Here is a 19,160-nt window from a genome sequence, read left to right as displayed (position 1 = left end):
AGAGCAAACAAGTACAGGGAAAAGGGAGAACTATGACTGGGGTTCTAATCACTGCATAAGCACACTGGCACTTATGAGCACAAGAGCATAAATTATCACAACTAGAACTAAGATTCTAAGACATATGAAAGACTGCAAATGTTGCCTAATCATCCAGTTCAGTCCACTTTAGTCTTCACTTATTTAAACTCTTAAATGACATCTTATCTAGTTTCACTAAGAACTGCAACATCCATAGTTTATATAGGTATTACATATACAGTATAGATACACATGTTATAGAATACTATAATGTCCCCATGAGTACTGTGGGAACCAAACAGTAAAAGTGGCTGAAGTTAAACAGAAGAAAGGAGAAACTGATTAAATTCAAACTTGTTGTCACCCTAATATATATATATAGATAGATAGATATAGATGATATAGATATAGATATAGATATAGATATAGATATTACATCACTTAGTACTTCTAAAAATCAATTCTTTAAGTTCTTGATCAATATCCAAATAACTTTCTTTCTCCAGCTAAAATGGCACTGACTACTATTATATCATGAGATAATTAATCCTCTCCTCCTCTAGTCACAGATCATACTATGCCTCTTACCTCACAGTGCAAAGTGGACTGTGCTAATTATGATAAAGCTTACCTTTGGCTAAGCTCCTCCAGATAGCGACCACTGAGAGACATGTTAACTTCTAAGGCTTTTATACGATTATTAAGTCTCATAAATACTGACTCCTTTTGGTTTGATCCATGTACAAGATTTCCATTAGTGTATCCTAGATCTGTGGAATTTTGCAGTTCAGCATAAAAGTCTGTAGCCGTCCTCTGTAACCCTCTTAAAAGGGCATCTTCCGGAGATTGTTCTTCCTCTTTCACTTCAGGTAATGAAGAAGAATCCGTAACGGGAGTCAAAATTTGCTTTGGTGTGTCAGCTATGTTCATTTTGGCTTCCCCATCTTCACCGTCTGGCATAGTAGCAGTGTTTACAGGTGGCACTATTGTTTCAGATAGCTTTGTGATAATGTGCATGGAGTTTATATCTTCTTTTACAATATTATCCATTACTTCATTAAGTTTATTTGTTTCATAGATCACAGTTGGCTTCTCTATAGAACTAAAACTCTCAGACTTTTTTTCTGTTTTATTAACAAGCTCAACAGAACTCTCCAGGGGGATCACTTGAGATGGTGTAGGTCCTGTCTCAAATTTAATAGGCTCAGATACTTCTATTTTAGATAATGAATTGATTTCTGGAGTAACATCTAAGAGAAGAGATTGAGAAAGAGTTTGAGGATGGCTTGGTTCAAGTTCAATTGCATCTGCACTGTGATTAATCAAATCACCTTTGTGCATACTACTTAAGTCACCTGGAACAATAGTTTCAGCTTCCTTTTCATTATTCTTGCTGTCCATTTCTCCACTTGGAGGTGGCAAGACTAAAACATCCACTGATTCTGCAGGTAGCAGTAATGGCTGAGCTGACACAAGATGATCTTTTTCTTTCTTTACAGCAGTTCTGCTACGTTGCCGATAAAGAGCAACTCTAACTGAACACCATTTATATATATATTCAGAAAAACTAGAAATACAACAAATTGTAGATAGTTCACTGCAAAATATTTGTGTCTCTGACTCAAACCAGGGTGATGATTCATCCTCCTGTTCACCACTACCCAGAAGGGTCACTGTAGATGGACTTGCCTCTTCTTCTTCCTCTTGAACTAGCTGTACAATGGGACTCTCTTTTGGAGTCTCTGGTGATGATAGCTCTGTATCGTGTATGTGTCCTTCAGTGGTTACAAACCTAGAAATATGTATCATAATTACACATCACTTTAATTAGAAATCTAAAGTTAAAACTGCATTAAAAAATCAATGTTTCATACATAAAATAAAAGGAAGGCTGAAAATACAGAAGAAACCAAAAACTTTTTTGGATGAATTTTTCCCTACAAATCATTTTCATTATAAAAAGAAGTATTACTCACAAATGGTGACAGAAAGGCCATTCATTTATCAGAGATCAGCCAGATGACTGAAATGACCATACTTACTAAATGAAACTTACTTTTTAAAAATATCTATTTAAGAATTGCTTGTACGTGGATTCTAGAACTAGAATCCAAGGTTCTAAATACTTATGAACGCACTTTGTGTTTAGGTATCATACTTTTGAAAGGTAGCTAGATTTCTCAAAGAAAATTTTTCTGTGGATGATTAGGGGATTTCTAAGGTAGCATTACACACACACATACATACATACACACACACACACGATTATCTGCATCCTTCCCTCCCCAACTCCCCAAAATGATCTTAATATCATCTGGGCTAATTATCTATTACTTAAAGGCAAATACTTAATCACTCTAATGAAAATCCTGGCTAATAATAATAGTGCCCCATCTGTAACTCAATCCCATCTCTAAGCCCTAGAGTATGTATGTAAGGCAGGGGAGTGTGTGGGGTGGAACGGGTGGGAACAGTGTTGTAAATTATAATCTCTGTGGTTCATTCCAGGAAAAAAATAATGAATTTCCAGGTGTAGCCCTTACAGCACAAAAGGTACAATCTTTTTTTCAAATAACGCAATTTGAATACCAAAGAAACATTTTCATATACAATCTTCCTACTTTGAAAAATTACTAAGAATGACAGGAAATGTTTTTGAATAAAGACTAATATCACAATAGCAAAGGTAGGAATGAAACAGTACCTAAAAAGCTAGATTTTCATCTTGTTGACAGTGAAACAGTAAATTAGATTATGTTCCTTTAAATAGACGATATATAGATATATAATCTCTAAACATCTTCTACTGCTTACTATGTACCATATAAATTATGACAGTGAAAATGAGCAGAATCTGAAGAAGGGGAGGAAGAAAAACTAAAGTGAATTAATTTGGTACAAATTAAATTATATACCATCTGTACATGCTCTAATCGGAGCTATACTTTAAAAAACTCAAACCTGGAAAAAGAAAATCAGTCGTCTTTTCATAGTAACTCAACAATGACACCCTATCATGGATTCTTTCATTTTCATTTATTTTCTTCAAAGAAATTGCCATATAATCATCAAAAAGAATTTAAAACAAATAAAAAAAACATTTAAAAGCAAATAGATTTTATACAAAAAAATCTATTAAAATCAAACTCTAATATAGAAAAGTAAAAACTACTACATTAGTGTGATGTGGTATCTTTCAACATTCATGTGTGTGTGTGTCTGTGTGTGTACATATATAAAATGAAATCGGTTTCATTTAGTTTTGAAAAATAAAGACATACTATATGTTATTAACTGAAGAAGTCTAGTTACAAAATTAGAACTAGCAATCACAGTAGATTTCTTAGTATCTTCTAGGAATCAATGACAAGTAAGGCTATATTTTCTCTCTAGTCATCCAATAAATAAATATATTTAGTCTCTTTCAGAATGAACACAGGATACAAATTTGTCACTGTGCCCTTCAAAGCACAAAAAATCTCATTTCTGTATCAGTATGGTGTTTAGGAATTACAGCTCAAACCATACGCACTGCAGGTTTCATTACATAATTCCTGTTCAAAAATCTTATCCCGTTAAGCAGAGTTCTGAGAGAGTACATCTACTGAAATATACAAAATTTACAGAAACAATGCCCAATTATCCAGTCATTATGAGCCTATCTGTTACAGATAAGAAGCAGAGGTGGCAAAAACCCTTAATCATCTTTGGTAGAAAAGACTAAAAAAATGAGGATATTTTATGTTAACTACATGACAGATATTCCTGCCCAAGGTGCCCCACTGCAACCTGGGGAAAGACCTCTATCAAATTCAATTTAAGAAACTAAACACTCTTAAGAGTTTGCTGTGTGACAAACACGTAATTTAAGAATCACGCTCTAGGTATTTCAGGGTACCCTTTATAGCTTTCTAGGCACAACACATATACTTAATCAATGTTTTTAAATTTGAACTTAATAAAAGCAAGCTTTTAAAATTTGTCCTCAAACCTATACCTGTGGAATTAGGCCAATTATTTGTAATAAGGAAAAGATTTAGTGTTGTGAATAATAAAAGTAATACATAATTTCAAAACAACAAACATGTGGTCTGGGGTAAAGTGCATTCCTAGTACCCAAAAGGCAACTCACAGATATTTTAAGTGGTTGTGGAATGCCTGCCCTCTGATTCAGAGCTTTCTATAGATTATCATTTCACACACAAATCCAAAGTATCTTTCTATGTATACTTAGCTCTCCATTTTAACAGAACTCTAATATCACAATAGAACTTACTCAGGTGATGGAACAGGAGTTGAAACAGGAGCTAAGTCAGGCATTTTAGGTGCAGCTGTGGCAGTGGCATTCTCAGATATACTTTTATTTCCTATTTTAAGAAAGATACCCACGTTGAGTTTAAAAAAGCTATACCATGAAGATATTTCACTATAACAAGTAAAGAACTTTAGTTTCCGGGGAAGAAAAAAAAAAAAGTCAAACAGGTTTGCTACTGCAGACTTTATTTTCTTCCATCAAAGTTCTTTTAGAAAGAAATGATCATACAAAGTCAGAGCTACAAATAATGCATATTCTTTCTCAACTTCTCAGATAATTAATGCAAGTCAAATGACTATTAATTTCATGTAATCTTATATGATTAACATGACTTCTAGACACCTAAAGGAGTTACGAAAGAGAATGAAAAGAAACGTATGGGTCATTTTAAGTTTGCACTTGGAACTAAGTACTTTCTAAGAGCAAAAAAAAAGCAAGATGGTTTCTCCTTGTTACTGACATTCTTACTTGGCATTCTGTAGGGGAAAAAAAATCACCTTCTAAATTGGGTAGTTGTTTGATAAATAAAAGAAAAGCATGCATGAAGTACCACTGGGCCATCAAAACCTCAGGAAAGAAATAAGTGGTAAAATTATTACTTCTACAGCAGGGAAGAGTCAAAAAATAAATTCATGAATTTCATATAGACAGGAGGATCCTTATTGTAAGAATTTGTGAAACTCATATAAACAATGAATAACAGAAGACTGGTAAGTTCCTTTGCATCATCTCTTTATTTCTAAATGAAAAATCACACTGCTTGGCTTATTAATTAATTTTCGTAACGAGAATGACCCCTTGAGTATCAGAGATTTAAAAGACCCATAAAATGATGAGGTACCTTCTGTCAGGTCTTCAGTTTTTGCTCCCAGAATATTAGCAGCAATATTCACCATATTTAGAATGGCATCTAAAACAAAATTCAATCAGAAAAAATACCAATACACCTAAATATTCTTATAAAGCTTAATATCAGATAGTCAAAAAACCATTTTTAATGGTCTTTTTGCATTTTCTGGACTAATTACCTTTTTGTCCAGCTTACTATAGAAGTCCAATATAGGACACAAATTTCAGCCAGAAAGTATAAATCTGAATTTTTATGTTCAGAAACTTAATTATACTTTTTTGGTAAAGCTTCCCCGAAACTTCTGCCAAAACACTATCTTTAGCATATTACAAAATTCAAGTAAAATTCAACATACAGCCTGGATTTGGACAGGGAAAAAAATGTGACAACCAAAATTAATATTGTACAGAAAAACTTACTTTTTTAAAGGCTTTTACAGTTTAGAACAAAAACAAAAAAAAAAAGCGTGAAGAAGCAGTTTCCCTCAACAGGTGATTTTTACAGGTATAAATAAACAAAATGGGAAGATTATTATCTGAAGGACAGCAGAAAAATTTTATTTTCAACTATGAACATATCTATTGATAATATGGTTAAATCCCAACATGACTGCTTTGAAACAAGTGTCTTTGATAACTTTTAATAATAGATAATAAATGGTACCAATTCTTTTGTGAATTGGGTGGGTATGGGAATTGGCAGGTGAAGTCAAAGTCACAACACCTTCAGCATTATACATAAAGCAATCTGCATACCTGCCAATTCTGCCTCTCTTTCTAAAGAGGATATTTGGATGATGAGTAAAGTGGTACAAACCTTAGTACCTGAATAAGCAGCCAAAGGTACAGGTGTACCACAAAATACCTAACTCCATAAAAAGCTGGTGCTGAGAACAGGTGGCTTCCTTCTATGATGTAATTTTAAGGAACATTAACTTCCATTACCAATCTAATCTTGGATATTCCACTAGAAGTTAATTCACCAGTATCAGGTATTTCTCCTATTAAAATATTAAGATCTGCAAGGGCTACATATTAAGACTCATCAGTTATTTCTGCCTTGGTTTCCTTTCCTAAGAGATGCAAAGGGTTTTCATCACACTTTCAGCGAAAACCACAGATGTAAGCAGGAAAGGCTGTAAGGGAAGAAAGCTGGCACACGATCTAGAAAGTTGAGAAGAAGCCAAGCACTGTCATCTGGAGCTGATCCTATGTAGATACATGTTTTAAGGCAGGAGAAAGTAGTAGGAAATTTCAGACAGTTTGAAAAGTGATGACTAGTAGACAGTCATAAATTTTGAACTTTACATAATTATGGTTCTATATATGAAAGACCATAAAGGAGTGGTACTTTGTTTCCAATCATTAGTATAACACACAAAAGCTTTGTACTTGCTTCATACATGTCTAGGATTATAGGTTGCCCTTGCCCTTCGACCTGACACATTGGTAAACAAAGAAGCAGGGTTGATTCTTAGGCTAACGCATGGGAAAAAACAGGAATGAAAAAACCGTATTTCCTCACAAACGAAGGTAAAGTAGCAATGGAAATTCTGTTATTTCCCATAAACCCACTTTTAACATCAACCAATATTCCAACAGTAGAAAAGATTTGCAAATCATATATCTGATTAGGGGTTAATATCCAAAATACGTAAAGAACTATCGCTCAACAGCAAAAATTAAAAATCCAATTAAAACGCTGGCAGAGGATTTGAAATAGGCCTTTTTCCAAAGAAGACCTACAGATGGCCAACAGACCACATGAAGATGTGCAACATCACTGATCCTCAGGGAAATACAAATCAAAACTGCAATGAGATATCCCCTCACACCTGTCAGAATGGCTAAAATCAACACAAGAAACAATACGTATTGGTGAGGATGTGGAGAAAGGGGAACCCTCTTGCAAACTGGTGAGAAAACAAATTGGTGCAGCTACTCAGGAAAACAATATGGAGGTTCCTCAAAAAGCTAAAAATAGAAATACCCTATGATCCAGTAATCACACTATTGGGTATTTACTCTCAAAATACAAAAATACTACCATCAAGGAGATACATGCACCCCAATGTTTGTAACAGCATTATCTATAATAGCCAAATTATGGAAACAGCCCAAGTGTCGATCGACTGATGAATGGATAAAGATGAAGTACACACACACACACACACACACACACACACACACACACACACACAATGGAACACTACTGACCCATAAAAAAGAATGACATCTTGCCATTTGCAACAACATGGATGGAGCTACAAAGTATTATGCTAAGCGAAAAAAAGTCAGACAAAGACAAATACCATATGATTTCACTCATATGTGGAATTTAAGAAACAAATGAGCAAAGGGAGGAAAAAAGAGAGAGGGAAGCAAACCAAGAAAGAGACTCTTAACTATAGAGAACAAACTGATGGTAACCAGAGGGGAGGTGCATGGGGGGGATGGGTAAAATAGGTGACGGGGATTAGGTACACTTGTTGTAATGAGCACCAGGTGTTGTATGGGAGTACTGAATCACTATATTGTACACCTGAAACTAATTACACTGTATAGTAACTGGAATTTAAATAAAAACTTAAAAAAAAAAAAAACACCCAGGAATGGAAACACCACATTTCCTCACACACCAAGATAAAGGAGCAATGGAAACTCTTGTTATTTCCTCATAAACCCACTTTTAACATCAACCAATATTGCAATAGTATCTGATCTTCTACTTGGTCTGCCAGCCAAAGTTCAGTTAAAACTGACTGCTTCACACATTCCAAATTTTGGAGTCAAATCTATACTCTAAAATCAATCTTAACTCAGATACAAAATTTTGGGGGCACTGAAATCTGGGGGCATTTATTGTTACAGAATTCATTAACAAAAGCAAAATTTGGCAAATTTCTACATTCTCAGCCCATCCAACCATAAGAAATAATTTTGCTACATTCACAGAACACTGCCAAATGTAGTCTTACTTTGTCTTTTGAGAGAAAGCAGCTTTGTGAATATTCAATTCTGACCACTCCCAATTTGTATCCAAACACGTGACAGCTTGTCACAATGATAATCTGACCACTAAAAATCCTTCAGAATAGGCTAAAGTAATAATTTGGAATACAGTACCAAACTAGATACCTGTCCTTAATTTCTCCCAGATTAGCCAACTCCTTTATCTTTGAGCTGGGCACTATTCATCCAATCTCATTCCCTCAGGAATGAAATTCTCCCAGGGATCATCAACATGTTATCCTTAGTCTCCAGCACACTCTGGCTCTTTTGGATGCAGGAAACAAACTACCTATGATACCACATAACAAGACAAACCAACAAAATAACTATTTCCTCCCATGTGAATTCAGATACCTCTGCTGCATGTCCACCTTCGTTCTCTCTTCTCTTGCTAGGTCCTTAAAATATATACATTCATAAAAATACTTTGATGTAAAAGAAACCAAAAACTGTATACTATCTTAAACATACACACAGAAACCTGGCCTTTAAGTGATTCTAACAAAATGCAGACCGTATTTAGGAGTAAAGGCAGACTTGCAAGAATATTAAAGTAGAGAGTGGTCTGGAAAGGTCATGTGACAAAATACAAAAAAAGCAGAGTAATGTGAAGAATTTTTGTTGATGTAAAATATTTAAATGCTCTGGTTCAAAAATGTAAATAAAAGAATCAGGCAGAAGAGCTGCCTAGCCGGCATATACACAAAATCAAGAATGTTGCTCTAACATAGTAGTTTCTCCCTTTTTGGCAATTAAGAAAATTATATCAAGAATGTCCAAATATATGGTATGTATGTTCTTTGATAACCAAGTCCTAATAGAAGCAATGTACTCTGGTGACATGTATTTCCTGTAACTACTAACTAACTGTTCAATACCAAAAGGAAAAAGGAGTTTCTATTAAGATTAAAGCCACAGAATTCTGTTTTGGAGACGCTATGTAAATATAAAAAGTAAGTCAGGCCAACTTCAAGCTAATTCACAACGTGTGATGAGAACAGTTAAATTCAGATATTCTAGTGCCAGAGACTAGCTCTTTGGCCTGATTCCATTCTGTTATTTACTCCTTAAATGTTATACCACCTTGGAGGTAGTAGCAAAGTCAGGCTCAGAAATAGTCCCAGACTCTTCACAGAAAACTAGGAAGAACAGGTATAGACGACAGCAGTGTTAGGTCATGTCTATAAGCTTTATGACACCAAAGTCTTATCAGTCAGGTACTATTGCCTCTCTTTTTTCTGAAACATCAAGAGATGGACATCTTTTTAAACTCCATTTTCTATGTTTAGGCTTAGCTGACATCCTCCCACCCATCTTGTCTCACTAAACAAATTCTTTCAACACTAGAACACGGGAAGGTAAATAGACTACCTTTCCAGAGATCCATAAAAAGAAAACTAAATATGTTACCAAGTAACACATCTTCAAGGAAGAAGATCCCAAAGTAGGATATAAATAAAGAAGATTCTGTATCTAATTAATTCAAATAATACCTTGGTCAGAGAAGTGATTACAAATAGGGAAATGTCCTCCATTGAGATATAACTGGGCTTTAATGGTGTCTAGCAGTTAATCCCCTAAGAATACAGAAAAAGAAACCAAGAATATCAACAAGATTTCCTTTATCTAATACTATGGTAAGGTACCCTAAGGTGCCCCTTTCCTTTCCAATAACCATCAGAAGTGAGAGATCTTTCAGTCTGGGGCTATTTTCTGACTCTATAAAATAATAACGCTGCCTCATAGCTAATATAGCATCACTGAGCTATGATGATTACTACATATCAGAATTTTTCATATGAATTTAAGGACATGAGTATGAATATCCACATAGATAAAACAGCATCATGTTTTTCACTCCTAAAAAACTATGTCCCACAGCAGTGAATGAAGCACCTATTTTTAATTCCATCATCAACTAGATAGCTAAGTTTTCTACTTAAAAGTAGTTTCTAATATCTAGAAAGTCAATTGACTAGCAGTAGAGTGAAAAAAGTATATTGAGTTAATATGCAACAAAGTTAAATGCTACATAAAAGGATTCCTCTTATGCAAGTATTTTTAACATTCTTCTTCCTATGCCTTAAAAAGTCTACTGAAGACTACAGTTTTCTATGGAGAGCATAAGGGGAAGAAGGGAGAAGAAAAAAGATAAAAACAAAACAAAAAAACCGACGTGACTCCTAGCTTCCTATACTGGAGCTTACAAAATATCTACTTAAGTATATAAATTACTGGTTGAGTATCCCAAAAGGTATAAAGACAACATACACCATAAGATTGGGATGCAAGGAACTCTACTTACTAAGAGCAACAAGGGAAATGCACAAGAAACTAGTCATCTATTCTGCTAAGATTTACTTTTACCATATTAATCTCCAAATAAAAAGAAAACTCCTTCCAGTATTTTATATTCTTTAGGAATAACCAAAAATAACAAGCATTAAAGTATACCTACCTGCATTATAACAGTAAAAATAAAGTGTCAGTTGGTAATGGTCTTTCCAAGAGTCTCCTTAGCCAGCCTACCACTAGGCAGGCATGACAAAAACTGAAGCACTAGTATTAGTCATTATTTCTTCAGTTTACAAAGAGTATATTATTATTACTATTATTGTTACTGCTTGAGAATCTTTATTATTATGAATAAGAACAGCTTTTACATTTTGTAATTACATCAGAAACTATATCCATAGATAGATAAACCCTTGTTTGCTAGGATTTCACTCATACATACTACCTCTGCAACTACCATTCGAATTCCCTTCCCATCTAGCATGACTATCCAGATGCTTCTACGCATATGGTCTAGGATCTCTTTAATAATTCTTTCCCCCCATAAATTCACAGCCCATTCTTCCAAGGAATCCGCTTATCAACATAAGCACTTAGGGTAGAAGAAACAACTTGTGCTTGCATTTTTTTTCTCTTCTCTTTCTTTTCGTCCACGTTTATTTTATTTCTATGGAAATATATTTCAAAGGCAGTATCTTTGATTTCAACTCAAGTTCAATATTGGGACTAGGAGCTTCCTAAACTATACCACAACAAAATATCCACATATTTCAGGGGAAAAAAAAGTTGGGAAATACTTTAGTAGTGTCTAGGAAAATCCCCAAATACTCACTTGTAGCAGAACCAAAAAGATTTTTTGTGGATTTATCCTCCCCAGTATTATAATCCAGTGGATAATCTGTTCAAAGAGAAAATGAAGGTCATTAACTAAAACTATCCCTATCAAAGTCAGCTGACATTTAAAGCATATTTTATTATAAATATTCACTATAATCTAAAATATATTCACAAAAAGTTTATGAGATTCAGAAGCTGTTTATCAAACAGATGTAAACTAAGGAAAATAATTCCAATGCTTACCAAAATTTTAATCACATTTATAAGACTTTTTATTCAAGCTTTCCATGTACTTTACCAACCCTTAGTAAATGTTTTCATTTTGCTTATAGGAAAATTAGGGAAGGGAAAAATTCAGTTTTTCAGACTATGGTTTAAGACATCTTAAAACAAGGACTTGGGGCTCCTGGGTGGCTCAGTTGGTTAAGCATCGACTTCAGCTCAGGTCATGACCTTGCAGTTCATGAGTTTGAGCCTTGCGTCGGCTCACAGCTCAGAGCCTGGAGCCCGCTTTGGATTCTGTGTCTCCCTCTCTCTCTGCCTTTCCCTTGCTTGCACTCTCTCTCTCTAAAATAAACATAAAAAAAAGAAAAAACCAAAACACAAGGACTTGATAAAGTAGAAATGGAGGGTGTCATAAAACCTTGTCCTACCCCTTCAGGTTATTAGATTTTAAAAAACAAACAAACAAAAAAACCATATATAATAGTCACATGTCTTAAAGCCACTTACCATAGTCTTCATCAAACAGTTCTTGACGTTCTGACTGATACTGGGAATCGGCAATCTCTTCATATTCTTCCACCATGCTGGTGCCAAATACCCTATTAACAACAATTTCATTAAAGACTTTCAAAACAAAACAGAGTTAAGACTCATCTCTTCATTACAAATGACAAAATACATTAACTTTGGTCATTTTTTGAGGGTCATTAGCTTTTAGACTTCAAAATAATGGCTGTTTCTTACACTGTAGTCATCCATCCACTGTGTCCATTAAAATGCTTTTAAGACATTTATAAATGTAATCAACAGTTTTGATATCAGTCTAAGATTTTCCATATATTATCATCATAGCAAAATAGCAAGCAAGCTAAGCCAGACGCATATAATAGTTATTTTTTCTCAGAGCAAATTTTTACATTTTTCTAAAATGGATTTAGGAACAAGAAAGGTTTAACAGCTTATATTTCTATAGTATTAACTTCATAAGATAGGAAATTATTTCTTCACTCTAAATATACTGGGATTTTTGTGTATCACTTTCTTTTTTTAATCACTTAGTAAATGTATGTTGTTCTTTAATACCTTATAAGGCTTAATGGACAAAAGTGCTCTGATCCAAAATGTGATACCAACTCCACCTAAAGAATAAAAGCACAGTGCATGTGAGATTATCTAGCAATGTATTCAGTTTCTTTCATTATAACATTTCTAAAAATAAAGTCCTCATTTCCCCAAAAATCAATAATGGTAAAATTTTGCTTTTTTGCCATGCAGTAATATGCCATGCCTTGTTATTCAATATTGCAAAAGAGAAGGTTGCTAACCTTTATGTACTTGATGAACATCTGAAGCAAGAGAAAGGAAAAGAAAAAGAAATCAGTTCCAAAGTCTGGATAACATGCCATAAGCAACATTTAATATTTGTAAATTATACTGTATAATTAAAGTATAGAAAGCAATGTACTGTGATGGATAACATTGTAGTACTCTTATTTCTCTGCAGAAATCAAATCAATGATTTAAATTCTTACCATCACGACTAGAAAGTATAATTGAACTGTAATGAACTAAATTAACTTTAAGGTTATGTTGCTTAAGCTAAAATTCATTGCTGTTGTTTTATTTATCTGTCAGAAATAAAAGCATTCTAAAAGTAATAAAGAGAGGAGTCTGGGTGGCTCAAACTGGTTAAGTATCCAACTCTTGAATAAGGCTCAGGTCATGATTTCATAGTTTGTGGGATCCAGCCCCACATGGCACTCTGCGCTGATAGCATGGAGCCTGTTTGAGATTCTCTCTCTCTCTCTCTCTCTCTCTCTCTCTCTCTCTCACTCTCTCTCTCTCTCTCTCCCCCTCCCTCCCTCCTTCTCTCCTTCCCTCTATCTCTCTCTCAAAAATAAATAAATTTTAAAAAATACATAAAATAAAGAGGATCTAGAAACAGCCTGTGTCTTATATTAATTCAAAATTATAGATACGTATCATATATGTATCTATATATTATTTATATACTGATACATATGTGGATATACACATATACATACATAATGATAAAAATATTAGTAAATACAAAATAATATTTATTCTTATATAATACCGTATACAAATTTTTTTAGGGAAAGCATGAATTTTTCACATGCTATGTTATTTCAAGTATAACTTACAGAACTAAAAGATATGTATAACCCACTGTTAAAATACAAACTATTAAAAAGCAGTTTGTACATCTGGGTTTATTTGGGGATAAGGAAAACCCAGGTAAACTTACATAATATTTGTTAACATTGGACTTAGAATTAAATGTTTTTTGCTTTTAGAATACTACCAAAAAGAGCATTTTAGACAGCTAATCATCAAAATGCTCCATAGTGTCCCACCATAAAAAACACAAAGTAGGGGCTGGCATTTTTTTGCCACCAATAAAATGTTCTGCCATTATTAATAAAGTAGTTGGTATGAAGAATGATTCTTGGAACTATTTCATAACATGTGCATTGTCTTAATTATAAAATTAAATGCAATTGTATCACCTGCCAAATAATTCTTACAATTTTTCCTTTTCCTAGTATAAAAACTGCTATAGGAAAAGGCCATTAAACAATTATTTCAGAATTCACTTTAAAAGAAACTGAAAATATACCTTCATTTTTCTGAACACTGTTTAACTATTTATTAACTATATTTTAAAAATAGAATTTAGCATTTTTAGATTGAGACTAGGAATACTACAAGTTTACCCATTCATAGAAGCCAATTTAATACATGCTTAAAAAAGATACACATTTAAAGAAGAAAAGACAGAAATTAGAGCTGCTGTCATTCCAAAAGGTCATATTACAAACACAATGGTACTTTAAGGTGTGCTATTATTTTAAGGAAAAAAAAGAGAGGAAGAGAGGTATAAGAAATTCCCATAGGTTTGCCTAAAATCCAATTCAAGAGTGAGAATTCTATTTGGTAGAGATTTCCACCTCTACATTGTGGAAGAAGCAGCAGGAATACTGAATATAAGTGTTTTTAAAAGTTTATTTAAAATTGACATTTGGACACAAAATAGTTCACTTGAATATACAATAGAACAGGCAAAAGTTATAATATTAAAATTAAAATAATCTAAGAATCAGATTCTAAAAAAGAAAATCAGACCTGCTTAAAGACTTCAGTGACTAACAATAATCTGGGCTTTGAAATAAAGATATGATACTATAGGGTGCCTGGTTAAGCATCCAACTTCGGCTCAGGTCATGATCTCACAGTTCGTGAGTTCAAGCCCCACATCAGGCTCTGTGTGGACAGCTCAGAGCCTGGAGCCTACTTTGGATTCTGTATCTCCCTCTCTCTCACACACACACACTCTCAAAAATAAAGATATGATACTATGAAGATGACATTTTACATAAAGACTCAAAAAAAATACTGATACAATTTTAAATTTCATCAAAGCTGCAAATATCAAAAAATTGGCCTAAGTTTCCAGGTATACAAAAGGGAATGTATTAATATTTGTCTCATAAAATAACATCCATGTAAGAATTTTATCAAAAAGAATATTGCATTAAATTTCCTCTTAAGTTTTATGATTTCTAAAAAGGTGGGGTGAGGAACAAAGAAGTATAAGTAATAGGTATGTTTTCATTAAAAAACATAGTCCTGTATGTATAAACTTTACCTTCACATATTTTGCATACATCTGTTCATCCAAAGGGAAACTCTGGACATTCCTCTCATCTCTTCCATGGAAAGTACCCAGCTTAATCCACTTATTTGTGGGATATCTAGGAAATAGAAACATTTAAAAAAAAAAAATCATAAACCACATATTGAGAGTTCCATCACATCTTCAAAATACATCCTGTTTGGCTTTTTGTCCCCTCTCTGGGTGAACATCTCACTTAACATAGTTTAAATATGAGTAAAATATTGGGTTGAATAAATACATTTCCTTTTCCAACTAAACTCTGACAGATTCCTCTTTACAAGGGAAGAGTATCTTGAAAATCACACCATTATCAAACAGAAAGCAAGAAAAGGAGAAGACAAGGTAGAACCAAAACTGTTTGTTGGGCTTCTATCCAAGTACAATGGAGGTTTTAAAATAAAGAGTAACCAAGAGATTATTTTGGAAGAAGGAGGTTCTACTCTTCATGTACTGAAACGTATGTGATGATATAAAGTCTAAGTAAAAGTACTGGTGGAAAGGGAATCAGAAAAAATCCTTTACCATTAGATTGGAATTTCACAGATCTTACATAGCTGTTCCCCCTCTTTAAAAGGAAATCTAACATAAAAGCCTACAGGTATTATTTTTTATTATTACAGCATTTTAAAAATCCCTCCAAGTAATGAATGCTCTTAAAATTACAGCTTAGAGAAAAAGAAGGGATCAGAGCAAGGTTATTATATGAAAAATGGTTGGAATTCAAAAGGTCTTGAGAATTAACTTCAATAACTGTATATATGCAGTGCTGAGTGTGAGATGGGAGAAGAAACAGCATGGAAAATAAAACCACTAATGATCAACTACAGAAGAATGTTTAAATGAATAGCATTCTACATGTCACATTGGGGACACTCAAAGTATTTATGGAATTAACAAATACCCCTGGGGGGGGAAAATTTAAACTATTCATTAAAAATGGTATATTTAATGTATAGAATTATTGAATCAATATGTTGCACACCTGAAACTAATACAACATTGTATGTTAATTATACCTTAATCAATCAATCAATCAATCAATCAAGAACTTTAAAATTTTCTTTTTTCAATTTTTTTTATTTATTTTTGGGACAGAGAGAGACAGAGCATGAACGGGGGAGGGGCAGAGAGAGAGGGAGACACAGAATCGGAAACAGGCTCCAGGCTCCGAGCCATCAGCCCAGAGCCCGACGCGGGGCTCGAACTCACAGACCGCGAGATCGTGACCTGGCTGAAGTCGGACGCTTAACCGACTGCGCCACCCAGGCGCCCCTCAATCAAGAAGTTTAAATGGTGTCTTTAAAAGACAAGGATATTTATCAGGATGTAAGCAGTAAAAACTCATTTTTTAATACAATTAGTAAATATATAAATATATAGAAAAGACTGGAAAGAATAAATTAAAATGCTAATAAGTTATCTCTGGTTGATTGGATTGTGGTTCTTTACCAAATTCCTTATAATACATGTTTATTCTTTTATAATCACACACACAACACAAAGTTTTTAAAATATACTTTAACAAAAATACATTTCATGATAAAAAATGAAGCACTCATGAATGTTTTTAATAACTTTTTAAAGAAATGTTTGGCAGCAACAGGTTAAAATTAAAAATAAGGGCTCTGGGGGCACATGGTGGCTCAGTTGGTTAAGCATCTGACTCTTGATTTCAGCTCAGGTCATAATTTCAAGGTTCCTGGGTTCGAGCCCCTTGTTTGGCTCTGCACTGTGACAGTGGAGCCTGCTAGGGACTCACTCACTCACTCTCTCTCTCTGCCCCTCCGCCTCTCATGCTCACTCTCTCTCTCTTTCTCTCTCACTCAAAATAAATAAATTAAAAAAAAAAAAAAAAGGACCTTGAAGTCATACACATCTAGGTTGGAATAAGTCACCTGACCTAGGCAAACTACTTAACCTCATCTTATAAAGGAATAAGATCATAGGATGATTATAAATAAGATCATAGGATGATTATAAAAACTATATGAGTTAATGAAAGTAACCTGATTCACAAGTGCCTAATACTACGGTAGTAGTATTATTGTTCTTACAAACTGATACATTAAAATAAAAGAAAGAAAATTAAAGTTTTTTAAAAAGTGACTCATTTAAAAATTTTTATTCTGGAGATCTAACATAAACTCTGTAGAAGGCAGCTTTAGAATTTACCTGTCACTGATAGAAACCAGAAAGTCTTTCGGAGTAGAAGAAAACAATTCATAATTTGCAATATCAAGCTGTTTTACTTGAATTGGTTCACAAAGTTCAATAACAAACCTTTAAAAAGAACACAAGACAATTATTGAGATAAACCAACCAAAATAACAGTTCATATGAAACATAAAGAGTTTGCATAAAATAGACTTTCACTAAGTTACTCATTATTTCTCTAGCATATCATTAGTTGGGGGGGTGGGGTAACTATAAATAACACAAGATATTTATATTGACTATAAATAACACAAGACATTGATAACAATATTTCAATGACAAAGCACATTCTTGGAGAAGGAATGACTTCACAAAGGACAGTTAGTAATAGTGTCAACTGACTAGTCTAGATGGCAGTTTGGCATATACGTGGCTTCAAAGGGTAACACAGCCTTTGATCTAGCAATACACTTTTAGAAACCTATCCTAAGGACACATAGATCCAAACATTCACCCCTGTACGTATATACAGTGTAACATAAAGGCACAGTTTATAAGAACAAGGGGAAAAAGTCAACCTAGATGTTTAGCATAGAGGATTCAAGTATGGTCCACCCAAACAATCAGATACCAACAGGCATTAAAAATGATACTAGAGGGGCGCCTGGGTGGCTCAGTCAGTTGAGCATCCGACTTCGGCTCAGGTCATGATCTCGTGGTCTGTGGGTTCGAGCCCCGTGTCAGGCTCTGTGCTGATAGCTCAGAGCCTGGAGCCTGTTTCGGATTCTGTGTCTCCCTCTTTCTCTGACCCTCCCCTGTTCATGCTCTCTCTCTGTCTCAAAAATAAATAAACGTTAAAAAAAAAATGATACTAGAAACTATACATACCATTTATATAAAAATCTAGGAAATGTAAACTATAGTGATAGAAAACTGATCTTTAATTATTGTGGGGGCAGGGTTTAGGAAGGAAAAGTTACAAAGGAGCATGAGAAACCTTTTTAGGAAGGTGGATATGTGCATTATCTTTATTGTGGTGATAATTTCACAGATGTATAAATGTCAAAAATTATCATATTGCATATTTTGACATGTTGCAGTTTATTTTACATGTGTATATATATTTTTATGTCAATTACGTCTCAATAAAACTATTCTTTAAAAATGATGCTAGTGACCTGTACTTATAAACATGGAAGAATCCCATAAAATACTGCTTCTTAGGAAAAATTAAAAGTATGGTGTCATGTGTGTAAAATAAAACTGCATACAGTATGGCATTTGGGGAAGAGAAATACTCATGACATCTACACTCTAATCAATACTAATTACTATACTATAATTACTATATTACTATAATGTAGTAACTATACCAAATGTTATTATATATATTGACAGTGAAATAAATCAAAAACATTAAAATTAACATATTGTGTTTAATTTATGACAGAGCAACAGAGCCAAGTTCTAAGAGATGGCAAAAGCAATCAGGTTTTAGAGAAAAGCTCATGAAGAGAAGCAAACTAACTTGCTAAATGCTTACTCTGGGTCAGATACTATGTTAGAGGATTTACAACCATCCTTTAATTCTTACAACCACACTGCAAAGAATATCATCTCCATTTTATAAAACAATTCAATAAACACTAATTGGTTACTTCACATTCTTCTCTTCTATCTTTTAATAAGAAACCTCTCCTCCAAGATGTAGCTGAGCTCTTACGGCCACTGTATTTCTCAGTCTTGGCCATA

At 33.8% G+C, this 19,160-nt stretch overlaps 1 protein-coding gene across 3 annotated transcripts in view; it reads right to left on the bottom strand.

Annotated features, from left to right (window-relative positions):
- SUCO (SUN domain containing ossification factor) overlaps positions 1-19,160 on the bottom strand; it is a 90,997-nt gene that overhangs the window by 26,007 nt on the left and 45,830 nt on the right. For 2 of the 3 annotated variants that reach the window (XR_006213788.1, XM_042975631.1), the window contains exons 10-18: positions 17,427-17,534; positions 15,225-15,330; positions 12,880-12,900; positions 12,638-12,693; positions 12,062-12,153; positions 11,325-11,390; positions 5,178-5,246; positions 4,298-4,388; positions 653-1,813 (exon numbers count right to left, since the gene is read on the bottom strand). Coding sequence is in view for 2 of the 3 variants with exons in the window: in XM_042975631.1 (XP_042831565.1) it covers positions 653-1,813; positions 4,298-4,388; positions 5,178-5,246; positions 11,325-11,390; positions 12,062-12,153; positions 12,638-12,693; positions 12,880-12,900; positions 15,225-15,330; positions 17,427-17,534 (1,770 nt within the window). In the remaining variant the exon portion in view is untranslated. The remainder of the gene's footprint in view (positions 1-652; positions 1,814-4,297; positions 4,389-5,177; positions 5,247-11,324; positions 11,391-12,061; positions 12,154-12,637; positions 12,694-12,879; positions 12,901-15,224; positions 15,331-17,426; positions 17,535-19,160) is intronic. The other variant, XM_042975632.1, reaches the window with a different exon arrangement.

Source organism: Panthera tigris, chromosome F3 (genome assembly GCF_018350195.1).
Source record: "Panthera tigris isolate Pti1 chromosome F3, P.tigris_Pti1_mat1.1, whole genome shotgun sequence".
NCBI classification, from domain to species: Eukaryota; Metazoa; Chordata; class Mammalia; order Carnivora; family Felidae; genus Panthera; species Panthera tigris.
This window is presented reverse-complemented; position numbering and strand designations above follow the sequence as displayed.